Genomic DNA, 14396 nt, shown 5'->3' on the forward strand with positions numbered 1-14396 from the left:
ACCAGTAACAGTCCATATAATCGAAGAAGTCTAAAGGGAACTCCGGGGGAGGGGGTACTCAAAAAATGTTTTATACGGGAAGTCTCCGCACCGAGGTCCAAATCCCTACCTTTCCACATACCATTTCTGACAGAAAAGGTACCACTTTTATATACCTCCCATCGAAAATGGTATCCCTTTCACATACTTACAGAAGGGTAACTACCTCTCTTTCCCTTAATTTTTCACTTGAATAACCCTTTAAAAAACTTTATTGAAAACGGTTTGGTGGGGCCTGTTCGAGACATTTTAAAAGGCTTTTTGAAACAACTAAATAACGGTTTCCTCTACCCCTTTGTAAACTTTAACTCGTGATATCCCTAGCACTTTTATATACCTACAGCCAGAAAAAGGCACCCCTTTTGGGCGGAGCCTCCGCGTATAGTCAGCTTAAGGGAGTACCCTCTATCTTCTCCTCCTCGAGGGAACTTAAGGGCCTTTATGCATGTTTACGTCATACTTGCTAGTTACAACACCAAGTTTCGCTTTCGAAGTGCAAACATGTAAATTTTGTCAAGAACGAATTCCCAAAGCAGCAAAGATGAAAAGAATACCCACGTGAAAACTGCATAATTCACGTAAACGAGGCTTGATGGCGAATTTTGAGCTTATGAAGCTATAATGCATAAGGCCAAACATTTGCCTTTTGGTTAATGGACATGGTAAATGTTTTTGATTATAATAAGAAATTATTAGCACAATAAAAGTGAATCACAAACTAACAAAACATTAGCAACGCTCGTGCTAAGAAAAGTCTTGTTGTCCTCAGTTCTTAGTATTTTTTTGTATTCATTAATTTTTCCCCGTATAGAAAAGGAATGTTTGGATCTTATTTGTCCCAGTGTGCTTTCACAACAAAATTATATTTTCTTTCCTGCCTTTCAGCAATAATACATTCCAGTAAATTGTCATTGTAGTCATACGAAATCTTGTGAACAAACACTTTTCTTTCATGTCTCGTCCATGAATCCAACGCAAATCTTCGTTAGAAATCCAACACACATTTCTTACCCAGACTCCATGGCACTCCCCAGGAAACCAACGCAATGCACGCGATAAACTGAATAGTTGGTCGTCATGGATACCACCTGATGCCAGCGGATGGTGTTGTAGAGATGTCTACGTTTCATCCGGGATTCGTGTGTCCTTCAGGAATTCAATGAAGTCTTTAACCTATCCTGCTTATCAGGACAAACTCGACAAATTCTCTTATGACGATAATGAATGTCAATCCTTTATAAATTATTTAAAAACTCATTAATAATTCATAAAGAAAATACAAAATAAATTAATGTTTAATGAGTGTCTTTATATCTGATAAAGACACAGCTAACTTTACGTCCAATTTTCTAGGCCAAAATAACCCCAAATCTAAATATTACTGCAAGAATGAGTTGATCTACATCAGAAGATTTTTAAGCCGTTCAATAAATTCGCAGTTCGTGTTTTATCAAGTCTAAAAGTCGCGTTTTAAACTTGATAAAACAGTGCTGGTCATTTATTAAACATTACAAAAGCTGGCACCAGGCGTTACTTAAGCACATGAAAGAGTCGTAACTCGGCACATTGATTTTTCTCGTGTAAAATTCAATTAAGTTTATAGATTTTCGCTCTATGATCCACCTAGCTCGTGGGTGAGGGGCTAGTCGTCATTTTGTAGGAAAATTATTTCGAAATAGGTGGTCATGTCTTAGGCAGATAAATAGAGACAAAATCATGGTCCCAAACAACATGTTTATATGGCTTGCTGATAGCGATAGTGATGATAAACAAAATGAATTTGAAAGGTGCCCATTTGAGACGTTTTTTGCATGCAAATGACCAAACTTCTACGCTAGAACCCTACTCTTCGTAAAGAGTTTCCCATTCATATATCAATATCTCGTAATGCCATTGACGTTCTCGTCGATAGTATCTTCGCAGCCGTTGTTTGGGCGCGTTTTTCTTTACAGCAGACAATTCGAATGACACATCTTACAATGAGAAAAGACTCGTCTATTCTTATGAGGGTCGTTATGTAAGATTATAGTTTTTACGGGGTACATCAAATGAATGTAATGATCGTGCATTTTGCTGTAACATGCTCAAAAGGACTTACCAACTTCCCTTTCTTCTTTTTCGATTTTTAAATCAGCAAATGTTTCACTCTTGTCTTCACAGCCACTCCAAAGCAGTATCTTTGAATTCTCTCTTCAATGTATTTCGTACTGGGAAAACAGAGGTTTCTCAAAAGGTGTAATTTTTTTAACGCTGTCTACATTTGTTTATTTTCCGTATCACGTAACTGTCATTTATTAACCGATTATGTACATTTTCTTGTTTACTTTTTGCGTGCTGTGTTTGTTTGTCATCGTCTCGTTAAATTTCGTTTTAAATCGATATGAATTAGTTGTCTATTGCAGAAAGTTGCTCTAGATATTTTACTATCGATTCTTGTGTATCCAGCTATCATTTTTACTAAGAATTGCTACCCTCTCAGAAGCAAGATCAAAGTAAGTCTATTGTTATATATTTTAGCTGTTTCGTTACGTTTGCATAGATTTACATTCAAATTTATATTCGATCAGCGTACCCTTGATTTATGTATTGTACCATCTTGTAACAAAATTTTCGCTAGCATAAGTGTTTTGTATCGTTTTGCTTTCTAGTTCGAATCACATAAATCACATCAATAGTACATCGCATCTGCTTGTTTGATTCTATTTAATTCACCGCTAGCGCTAGCTCCAAACAAACACCTCGTCCATTTAAACAGTCTACTTCTGCTTGGTTGCTTTGGTATTTGTTGTGTGTCCGTTCCACGTGGCTGAGTTTCAACACATTTCTGCACGTACAATCATAATCTACACGTGTCTTCAATAATCCCTGAAAAGTCTTAAGGCCTGGCAAAACGTAGATGCAAGTAAGTAAGTAAGTAAGTTGCCTTTATTTAAAAACACGATTTGGATAAAAGCTTACAGCTTGTGGGGTCGTGTAAATTAAAAGTATTAAAAGTTAAAAATATTTACAATTAATAAGGCTATTTACATTTGTATTTGATTTTAAAATTAGTAAAAGTTAAAAATATTTAAACTTATAAAACTATTTACATTTGAATTAATTTAAAAACTAGCGCTAAAAGTAGGTAAAATCTTTTTGTTTAAAGTTCGTGGTTGACACAGATAAAACTTTAAAATTGAAATCAGTAAAAACATCCGAAGTTTTAAGCATGCGGACGAGGTCCTTTCGACGTGTCACATATGCCAGATCCTTATGTTTTGTTGATAGCGTGTTCCAGAGCACGGATCCTCGGTATGCTAAGGAGTCTTTCATGTATCGCGTGTTGAAACGCGGCACTATCAAAGATTCGCGTGCCCTAGTTGAGATCATATGATCTCGCTTGACAATAATGCATCTACTTAAGATGGTGGGTAATGTGTCATTATATGCATTTTGCACGAGCTTCAACACGGCGAATTTGTAATGGAAATTAATATTTGTCCACGCAGACCGTTCTAGCACTTCGGTAGAAGCTATATCTTTAGGCAGATTATAGATAATTCTAGCGGCTCTACAGTGCAGTCTTTCAATGGACGCAAGTTTTCAACTTGCTTTTACTTGCGTCTCCGTTTGCCCAGGACTTGCGTGCACTTGCTTTGACTTGCGATGACTTGCGTTCACTTTGGTCGAGACCAAATTTGCACGCAAGTGAACGCAAGTTTTTCACCGTTTGGCCACCCAACGCAAGTCAACGCAAGTTTTGCTGCTTGTTTTAAATACTGAATTGCAGTGCGCGCAGTAGCATTTAAATGGTTTTTTGACAACTTGCGTGCACTTGCAAGTCCGTTTGGCCACCAAACGCAAGTTTGTAAGTAAGTTCAACCTGCGACTACTTGCGTCCACTTGCGTTGGCGTTTGGCCAGGGCTGTATTCAGTGCGTCACATTTTCCGGAATGCTTGTTTCGCTTATGGCATTTCGACTTTTCGAGCACAATTTTACCACCCTTAAAAAACACAAACTCGTTAACAAATTTAGTGAAAAGAAAACCGAGAATTTGAGGAATTCAATATGGCCTCCTTGAGGAATAATGCGATATCAGAACAAAATTTGCACGCAAGTGAACGCGAGTTTTTCACCGTTTGGCCACCCAACGCAAGTCAACGCAAGTTTTGCTGCTTGTTTTAAATACTGAATTGCAGTGCGCGCAGTAGCATTTAAATGGCTTTTTTGACAACTTGCGCGCAATTTTTATTTTTATTTTTTTTTTTACGCAAAGTGAGTTCCTAGAGTAGTTTTGGTCGTTTGGTTGGTCGTTTGCATCAAAGAACGTCTCAAATAGGTACCTTTTCAAATTCATCTCGTCGTTTATAATCATTACCAGCACCTTATAGACCTGGAGAAGATCAACTTCGGAGGAGTTAAAGAAAGCTAACATCAGCTGGAACGCAGCAGAGAAGGCGGCAGCAAATAGAGTTCGGTGGCGAAGCATTGTTGACGCCCTTTGCTCCACGAGGAGCCTAAAGGAATAAGTCAAGTAAGTCACTATCAACAAGCCACATAAATGGATACTATCACAACAAGGAGTGGCACACGAATTGAGGTGAATGTCTACAGGAAGTCAACACATACAGACCGATACCTTGACTTCAATTCTCATCACCCTGTGTGTCATAAGAGATCCGTAGTTTGCACACTGCTACGAAGGGCAAAGAACATTCCTTCAACACAAGAAGGGAAACGAAAAGAAACAAAACGAGTGAAGTCGGTGTTACGCGAGAACAACTATCCACCATCTTTTATTAACAAGTGTGAAAGATCACTATCAAAACCACCAGTAGATTGACCAACTAATGGCTTCGTGGTACTCCCTTATGTTCAAGGCATTTCCGAAAAGATTGGCCGCATTTTGAGACAACAAGAGATCAAAGTCGCCTACAAACCGCTAAAAACTGTGAACAGTTTGTTTCCGCGCCCAAAGGCTCAAAATGATGTTGTCCGCCCAAGATCTGGCGTAATTTACAAAATCAATTGCACCAACTGTAATTTTGTATACTACGGTCAAACGGAGCGACCATTAAAGACCCGGATTGCGGAACACAAACGGGCAGTGGCCATGTTCGACCATGACTCAAAGATCTCCTGTCATGTACATGACAATAATCACCACATGGATTTCAATGTAGTTGGACATGAGCCAAATTACCACAAGGGACTCTTTTTGGATGCCTGGTTGTCCATTAAGGATCCGCACTCTGGGAACGACCATGCTGTCATCCCAGAGGTTTACAAGTCCTTGTCACGCGCATGAGTTTCGCGCCACGTTTTCTTTTGTTTCAAACTTTTACACGTTATGTTTTAAAGCGCGCGCTAACGTGCTGCTATTTTAAATCGCGTGTGAAAGCTTTGATTTTTTAACTGATGAAGGCTTAAGCAATGGCCGAAACGTCTTGGAAAATAACATCAAAAACACAGTCAGCGACAAACCTTCAACAAACTAAGCCACATAAACAGTTTGTTCCCATGCGTTCTGTACTTATTTATCTGCCTTAAAAAAAACCTCCTATTTCGAAACAATTACCCTTCAAACGGACGACTAGTCCCCTCACCAACGAGCTAATCCTATTGTCTATTGAAGATTGGCGAATTACAGAGCTGAAATCAATAAGTTACATCGATTTGTACCCGAGAAAAAACAATGTGTCAAGTTACGACTCTTTCCAAGGCTCTCACAACGCCAATATTTACGCCATCGTCGTCACGTGATCCTTAGCCTGCGAGAGCAGACGCATTTCCGGCCGTCGCTTCTCTCCGCCGAAAATGCGGAAATGCGTCTGCTCTCGCAGGCTACGTGACCCTAGGTTAGCGTTAATAGTCCATTAAGAAGCATGTCTATCACGTCAAAGATTGTCGTCTATCAAAGAATCGAAACTGAAAGGGTAAAACGAGTCGCGAAAAGCATTTGCAAACAAGATAAGGAGACGACTATTAAGGTTAGAAGCTGAAACTGCTGGTAAGAGTTTTATTTTGTTTATTTATTTTTTACAATTATTGAATCGTGATTTACTATAAATATTCAAAGATAGATACAAAAATATTTTTGTTCGTATACAGCGTAAGTTGCAATGGTAAAACTTCCTTACACCATATGCCTTACTTCTGGATTCGATTCTGAATTGAACAAAAAAGCTTGGTACAGCTAACAATTTTCCACTTTGATACCAGAAGGCGAACGTTATTTATATGGAGGAAATAGTGGGTATATGTTACGGAACAAGATAAGAGACTCGTACTTTGCATTTTGGTCATAAGAAAGCCATTTAAACTAGCGACTGGTGCTCATTATTAGCATAACATAACATAACGTAAAATAAGATTTATTCAAGATGAGTTAAAATAAGATAAAATCTACTAAAAAAACATATCTTGAAAAGGGAAACAAGAAGTTAACACAATAATGTTCCCCGAAATAAAAATTAAAAACCGGGATATACTATGTTCAATATTAAAACCGAAAAAGTCAGCGCCGTTAATATTTCATCAGTTTGCAAAACGGATTTTTAAAAGAGTAAATTTTCCCTCCGCATATAAAGAACTTTTTTATTCCGCTTATAAAGAAATAGAAGTAAATTCAGAAATTGGTTTATTCTCGCTAGCAGAACAAAGCTTAGGCAAAAATGCTGTAACGGGATAAAGAAAAACAAAAACCCATTAGTCGTTCCCCAAGCTTTGTCCAGCTGTGATCCATTTTTTACACTCAAATGCGTTGGTTTGGGCACGTGAGGTTTTTAACGCTAATGGGGAAATTAAAAAACAAGGAAAACGCACGCCAGAGTATTTGTCTCAGAAAAGCCTGTATTTTTATATAATTTTGATAAAGCTGATTCATGATATAAGAATCTGATGTGGCATATGTCATGATACCATAAGTAAGATTGCTGTTTGTTGACGCTGCTCTTAGTGATAAATTTATTTCTCTCTCCCGGCGCCACGTGCAGCCACGCGAAAGAAAATCAACTTAATTCATTTTTCCCAATTTTCACTCAGTCTTTTGTTGACAAGAATTCTTATTTCTGCAGCCAAATCTTACCGCCAACTGATGAAATGTTCACTAGGCTGACTATTCGACTTGCCTAAGTTGTAAATAAACTAAAAATCATCCTTTTAATCAGCAGGATCTATTTTAAAGTGAGCCATTATCAAAGAAATCAAACAGAAGGATTGTTTTGTAACAATAATAACAACTATAATAATCAGATAATAAATTCACGCATTTTCTACCTACAACTCAGCATACGTGTTTTTGAACGTGTATTTCGTGTTAAAAATAAAAAAATAAATAAATCTCATTCTAAAAAGTCAGTTTTACACAGATTGCTTTCATGACGTTTCCATGGCAATCATGGTTTAATGGCCAAGCTGTAAAAATACAGAAAATGCATTGCAAATAAATTTAACTCAGTACGAGCCCAAGTTTTCTATATATAAGTGAGACAATTGTTCACAGAAAAATGAGGGCGAGTTAGATACTAATTGTTTTAGTACACACTATAAAAGATTCCATCCCAAAAGCTAAAACTTACTGCATTGTGATATGCCAAAAAAAAAAAAAAACAAGAATAATTTTTCCTTTTAGAGCTACGCGCCAGCGATTGTCTTCTATCAGCGATTAACATAACCGGCCAGTGATCGACTTTTAGGCAAACTCGAGTCCGAATTTTCTATAAACGAACAGTCGACGAAGCGCAGCCGAGTTAACTAACGCTAATAATTAAAAGCCTGGTTTTCACTAGCGACGCAAGCACAAGCACAAACACAAACTCAAGCATAAGTAGTTTGTGCCAGATGAAAACGAACGTCGACATAAGCACAAACACATAAGCATTAGAACTCGATGTTTACTAGTTAGATGGCTCCGTTCTAGACTTCGTTCTCTCGGCAAATATTGCGGCAGAAGCTCTCAGGCGTCGAGTGTTGTTGTCTCCTCTACTCTTGTGACGAAGAAAGCGACAGCAACTACAAAAAAGCAGGAAAACGAAACATTTGGGGTTATAGATATTTTTAAAGAAAGCATTCATCTCCATTTCTTTCGCTACTCGAGTCCACGCTTGTGCCTTTTAGTTTTTTGTCTACACTCCTCCGAACAACCTCGAAAAACGTTTATCAAAATCAACTGCAGCCTCTGCGACCTGTTCAAATACTGGAACGAGTGCTTTAATTGGCTAGACACCACCAGACGTAAACAATGTTCCTGTGTTTAGGTGATGTTTCGTTTTCACACGAACACAAGCACAAGCGCAAGCACAAGAAAGGGAAAAATTTTGTTCCTTGCGCTTGTGCTTATGCTTGCGCTTATGCTTGCGTCGAAGCCGTTTTCACTATAAAATAAGAGCAGTCATGCTTGCCCTTGTGCTTGCGTTTGTGCTTGCGTCGCTAGTGACAACCAGACTATAGAAAATAAGGGCGAGGATTGCAGTCCAAAACCTACAATTTTATGTACTTTAAATTTAGCCAAAAATCAAGAAATTTCCGTTTGGCAACTATTAATAGTTCTTTGACTGAAACACTGTTGTTTAAATAGTCGAGCTTGCCGTCCAGTTCAGTTAAATCACAAACAGTGGGAGAACCAATCAGATTTGAGGATTTTCAATAGAACACGACTGTTGTCTACTTGCTTCAGTTAGAATTAAAGAAACGATGCGTTTTATCGCCAACCAAAATGCGCTCTCTGTGACAATATTTTAATATTATATGTTTTGACCATTTTTTAATTACTCGTTAGTGCACGCTAAAGCATGAGCCAATCTATAGCCATGTCTATAATTTTTTCCCGCGAACCGCGTCAACTCACCGAACCGGAACGTAAATCTGCAGAGAAAATACAGAGAAGTGTATGGGAAATTAAAAACGTTACTGAACGCTTTCTAGCCCAGCTAAATCCTTTAAAGTCGGCGAAAAAATTCATAAGTTATCCAGAATATATTCAATTTTTTTAAAAGATATTTGCCGTCGGATTCCCATACAAACACTGTAATTTCTACCCGCTTTACCTACCCGTCAAGATGGCGTCGAAAACCGTGATAAGGCCTATTGTTAAATCAATCAGTTCATGCTGTAGCGTGCACTATCGATTTTTATAAAATAATTAAGATAGTACGCGCGCTCTCATTGGTCGATAGGTGAGTTTAGATGAAAGTACGTAAACACGGTTGTGACGTCACGCTTTCTGTGTTTCCCGGCACAATTTAAAAACATTATAATACTGCCAAAAAGACTTGCAAAGTAATTTCAAGTACGATATTAAAGAAATGGAAAACAATACCAAATTTGATATGTGTTCCGGCTTTCTCTTCCCATATGAGCCCGAGGAAAAAAAGCAAAAGAAGGAAGAACCGCAGCGCTTTTCCTGGCGGGAGCTCAAGCGAACGACAGAATATGCAACAAAATACGCAGTAAACATTTTTCAAGTAAATTTTTTCATTTAATTACTACAATAAAATTCCCTATAAGACTTTCTTTATTAGAAAAAAATTATACGCCAACGCAAACGAAACTATATGCTACAAACTGTAAATCTTTAAGCTTAAATTCAAACTTTGCACGGCCGATCGGTTGCCGTCTTTTTGCCGGCAAATCTGCTTAAAATGCGATTAAAATGACGATTAAAATGTATTTTCACTGAGACTTTCTCAGCGTAAAAATTCTACTGTTACATTGGCAATAATAGTCGTGAACTTCTTCATTCAAAATGGGCTTGGGGAAGAGGAAAGAATGGAAATATTTGTCAACAAACCAAAGCAGAATTTGATGTCAATTTGAGGTTTATCCTACGCTTGAAGCACATTACAAAGACGGCGGAATCGACAGTAGAAGAAACTGGACTCGTTTAGATCACTATCTGAACAATTTACCGTACAATAAATGCATACCATTGCTACCGACCTCGCTAGATCCGCTGCTTGTGCTATGATTCCTAATTATCCTGCAAAACTTCACAAGACACGATGAGACATTTCCGGCAACCGTGTTATCGGGCTGCCAAATCATTCAGGCAAGTTCACTTCACTTTCAAGAGCGTTTAAGCACAGTGGCATTCATTTCCAGCTTAAATAAACTCCTCATCTTGAAGTTCTTTCCTTACAGAGCCGTATTTTTTAGCATTACTTTTAGTTTTTGCCAAACTTTCCGTATTTTTCTGCAAGATTTACGTGGAATCGCTTTCGTCGACACAGCGCTACTTGCCACAAATTTGACTTGAACTTTTATAACACGAACTTTGATTGGTTCATGTGTTGTCAAATGCGCGTTTTGAGAAAATTTATTTCAATCAAGAAGTAAATAAACCAAATCCCCTCATTTTTCGAATTATTTTTGAAACAAATATTTTATAAAAGCAATAGAGGACTTTTTTCCGTGTTTACATAGCCTCATCTAAACACTCGGGTGGTTGGGAGAATTCTCGACTGCGTCTCGGGTTTACATAACTGTCTCGAATTCTCCCAACCCCCCCTCGTGTTAAGATGAGGCTATGTACCTTATTGTTACTTATTTTCGCGGGACTTAATTTTCGCGATTTTCGCGATTTTCAAAAAATCGCGAAATTTAAGACCCGCGAAAAAAGGTTCTCGCGAAAAATAACGACGCGAAATTTAATACCCTTCTATATAATTCGTTATGAATATTCAACGTTGCCGTCAGTTAACTACCTAATTACCTTGGTACAGTCGTCAAACTAGCTCTACTTTGTTGCAAAGGAACATGTTAAACTGTTTTTGAAGTTTTGTTTTGTTATATGGTTTTGTTCAATGCCATTGGAAACTGTTGCAGTGGAAAATTAAAATCAGTTCCACCAATTTTGAGACTTACTGTTTGTTAATGTAAACAAGTATTTTGACACTTTTCGCGAAATTAAGTTCCCGTAATCTTATTTTTTTGGCCAAATCGCAAAATTTAAGTCCCGCGAAATATGGCCGTTCAATTTTCGCGAAATTAAGTGCCCGCGAAAATAAGTAACAATAAGGTAAACACGGAAAAAGTCCTCTATTGCTTAAACAGTGCACGCGGGAAGTTTGGAGAGCACAAAAGAAGAGTAAGAGTTGCTTGCGGCGTAGCAAAACTTGCCAAGTGCACCATACTCGACAGTGTACAGCTAAAAGTATGAACTAATTGTTTTATAACGTTGCCGGTGGGGTTGAAACCCACGTCAAAAACTTGTGCAAGAGAAAAAAGTCTGACGAAGCGATTTGCTCGAGCTATCAGGGTGCACTATTGGATTTTGTGCACGCTGAATTTGATTGCGGGCGTCTGTTATAATATTAGATCGCAACTGACAGCAGCTTCGGGGCGCGATCCATTGGACCAAAATTTTCGGTTTGAATTTTCGAAATTTTCATCTGTCAAATGGAACGGTATTTTTCACTTGAATCGGCCAGGCTAGTTCCATTCCCGCAAACAGTAAAGAAAACTGAAGATATTACTCCCTCTTGATAAATTCTGAAGCCATCTATCCTTTCACTTAGCTCAAAAACGTAGCTCCACGCTTTTTTAAACGTAAAGAATGCGAAAAGTTTACACTGGAAACACATACGTCTGCTTTTATGACATCTACGGAAACATTTGGATGCACAAGATGTGCTCTTATCGCATTCGTTTAAGACAATTATACGTGGTGTGCACGTATTTTCGAACTGCTTACCAAAGCTTGCTAAGCACACGTGTTCCAATAACGCAGTTTATAAGCTGTCTGCCGCAAGAAGACAAGACGAACACTGATCAGTGTCGAGCAGCTGGAATGACCGCCATGTCGAATTTTGTCGATTTCCGGGTTGGGAAAAACTGGGCCCGAGCATAAATTGGCGAATGGAACAGGATTTTCCGAGAATTCCGATTTTCCGGAATTTGAGGACAACCTCCAGAAGTCAGTGAGAAGTTGACCAAAATTTTCGAAACGAGTTTCCGGAAACTTTCTGTTCCATTTGATTTTGTACCGGAATTTCCGAAAAATTTGGTCCAATGGATCGCGCCCTCGATGTTTCCTTTTTCTTGCTTTCTCTTAAAAAGATGACTATCATTCTTTTCCTTGTGTTTATTTTGCAGAAAATACATTGTATGGCCCCGCGTAAACTCAAGACTGCCATTGTTGCATGTTTCTTCTTGGCTTTAGTCACTGTTTTGATTGTTCACGAGTCAGAAATTCTGAAAATTAAGCCAAAGGTACCGGTAAGGGAAACAGCCTGTTGTAATCGTAATATATCACCCGTATATAATCACTGCCACTGCTGTTTTTAATCCTGTTCAATATTTTTGTGTTTGGCAGATTTCAGAGCGAAAATGGTCTCCTTCACCTAAAGAAAGGGTAAGTGGGACCGAATAGCTTTTCGCCGACAAATTAAATAACGTAAAAAAGACAAAACTTCATCAATGTGTGTGTCGAAATATTTTAGTCTTAGGGATCCCTCACTCTGACCCTCACTCGTGTGCGTTTTAGGGAAGCCTCGAACCATGCAGCCCATATACTGCCGGTATTTATACCATGCCATAGAAAATACAGCCAATCAGAATTCAGGAAAGCCGTTGTATATTCGACGGTATTCAACTCAACCTTCCCATCGTACGCTGCGATCTTATTCTCGACGAAATTTAGTAAGCGTATTTTCTATGGCATGGTATAAAATAGTTACACAACACTTTCTCGTGGTATACTATGGAATATCCCACTTGTCACTTGTATTTTCTTGGTATACACACTCGCCTAAAGGCTCGTGTGTACACCGAGAAAATACAAGTGACTCGTGGGATATTCCATAGTATACCACTCGAAAGCGTTGCATAACTAGTATTTATTATAGGCATTAAACAGGCAACGATGCAGACGTCTTATATCTGGAGAAGAAAACGTTAACAACACTTTCCTTTCGTCGAATGACTCTGATATTCTTGACAGCTATAAGCCAACTGAGGACTGCCGCCACGTTTTACGAACTCGATTTATTCACCCTCCTGTATCAAAGCAAGAAAGGGAGTTACCAATCGCTTTTGGAATCACAGTATATAAAGGTGCTAGACTTTTAGCTCGCCTGCTTCAAGCTATCTACATGCCCAACAATGTTTACTGCATTCATATTGATAGAAAATCGTCGAACGTTTTCCGTAAAGCCGTAGAAGCCATAATTCGCTGTTTGCCAAATGTGTTCATTACACAAAAGAGTTCTGACGTTGTCTGGGGACATTTTTCATTAGTTGAAGCTCAACTGTATTGCATGAAAGAGTTATTGGAGTCACGGAAATCGTGGAAGTATTACATTAGCTTAGTTGGCCAGGATTTTCCATTGTACGACAACAAGCAAATTGTGAGGGCTTTAAAAAGACTTAACAACTTAAACAGTATAGAAGGTTCACCGATGCCTGAATCCCACGAAAATAGAACTAAGTTTGTTCACAAACTGAGAAAAAATCACATGTATAACACAGGAATCCCAAAACATCCACCACCGCACAATATTTCAATTTATAAAGGATCTACTTTCATTATCGCCATTAGAGAATTTGTCGAGTTTGTCCTAAAAAGCAGGATAGGCAGAGACTTTGTTAAATTCCTGAAGAACACACTTATCCCAGATGAAACGTTGTACGCGTCTCTACAACAGCATCCGCTAGCACCAGGTAGTATCCATGGCAACCGACGATACCGGATATCACGTGCTTTGCACTGGTTTCCTAAGGAGTGCCATGGAGTCTGGGTAAGAAATGTGTGTTGGATTTCTATCGAAGATTTACGCTGGGTGTTCGGACGACAAATGAAAAAGAAGCTGTTTGTTCACAAGATTCCGTTTGACTACAATGACGATTTACTAGAATGTATTCTTGCTGAAAGACAGGGAAGGAAATATCCTTTTTCGATGTGAAAGGATTTGTTGCTGGGGCGAAATAAATGCTAGCAGGCCCCACTGCTAAGAACAACAGTTTTTTAGAGTTGTAGATAAACAGTTAGCCGTAAAGCGGCCGTAAAACGGCCAAAAATGTACCCGTTAGGTGTACAAATTGAAAAATTTTCAACTGTTGATCGAAAAAAATACTAACCATAAAAACATCTAGTCACGAAAGTGATAGTCTCAATATCTTGTCTCTGGACATTTATGTGTCTTGTCTTGTGTCTAGCAACTGAGAAAAGGCGGGAGTCTTATTCGGGGAACTTGATGTATCGGAATTGCACAGGTAGTCCAGTCCCTGAACTCTCCCTACCTCCGCTCTAAATAGCGTCGCTGAGTTTTTGTTGATAATCTACTGTTCAGTTTAAGTAATATATTAAACACTCAAGACAGTGCATCATCGGCTATCCAATTACTTCTAAATGCGTCAAAAATACTCCGCTGCGCGTCGT

At 38.5% G+C, this 14396-nt stretch overlaps 2 protein-coding genes across 2 annotated transcripts in view; one reads left to right on the forward strand and one right to left on the reverse strand.

The window, feature by feature from the left end:
* Nucleotides 1–14396, reverse strand: part of LOC144631577 (structural maintenance of chromosomes protein 5-like) — an 81831-nt gene that overhangs the window by 30477 nt on the left and 36958 nt on the right. The gene's annotated exons all lie outside the window — the stretch shown is intronic.
* LOC144661011 (beta-1,3-galactosyl-O-glycosyl-glycoprotein beta-1,6-N-acetylglucosaminyltransferase 3-like) lies at nt 12051–14147 on the forward strand. The gene is made up of 3 exons (XM_078521757.1): nt 12051–12235; nt 12333–12371; nt 12865–14147. The coding sequence occupies exons 1-3, from the start codon at nt 12077–12079 to the stop codon at nt 13918–13920; spliced, it is 1254 nt and encodes a 417-aa protein (XP_078377883.1). The 5' UTR covers nt 12051–12076; the 3' UTR covers nt 13921–14147.

The sequence above is a fragment of the Oculina patagonica genome, chromosome 1 (assembly GCF_052425735.1).
Source record: "Oculina patagonica isolate OP01 chromosome 1, crgOcupat, whole genome shotgun sequence".
Lineage (NCBI taxonomy): Eukaryota > Metazoa > Cnidaria > Anthozoa > Scleractinia > Oculinidae > Oculina > Oculina patagonica.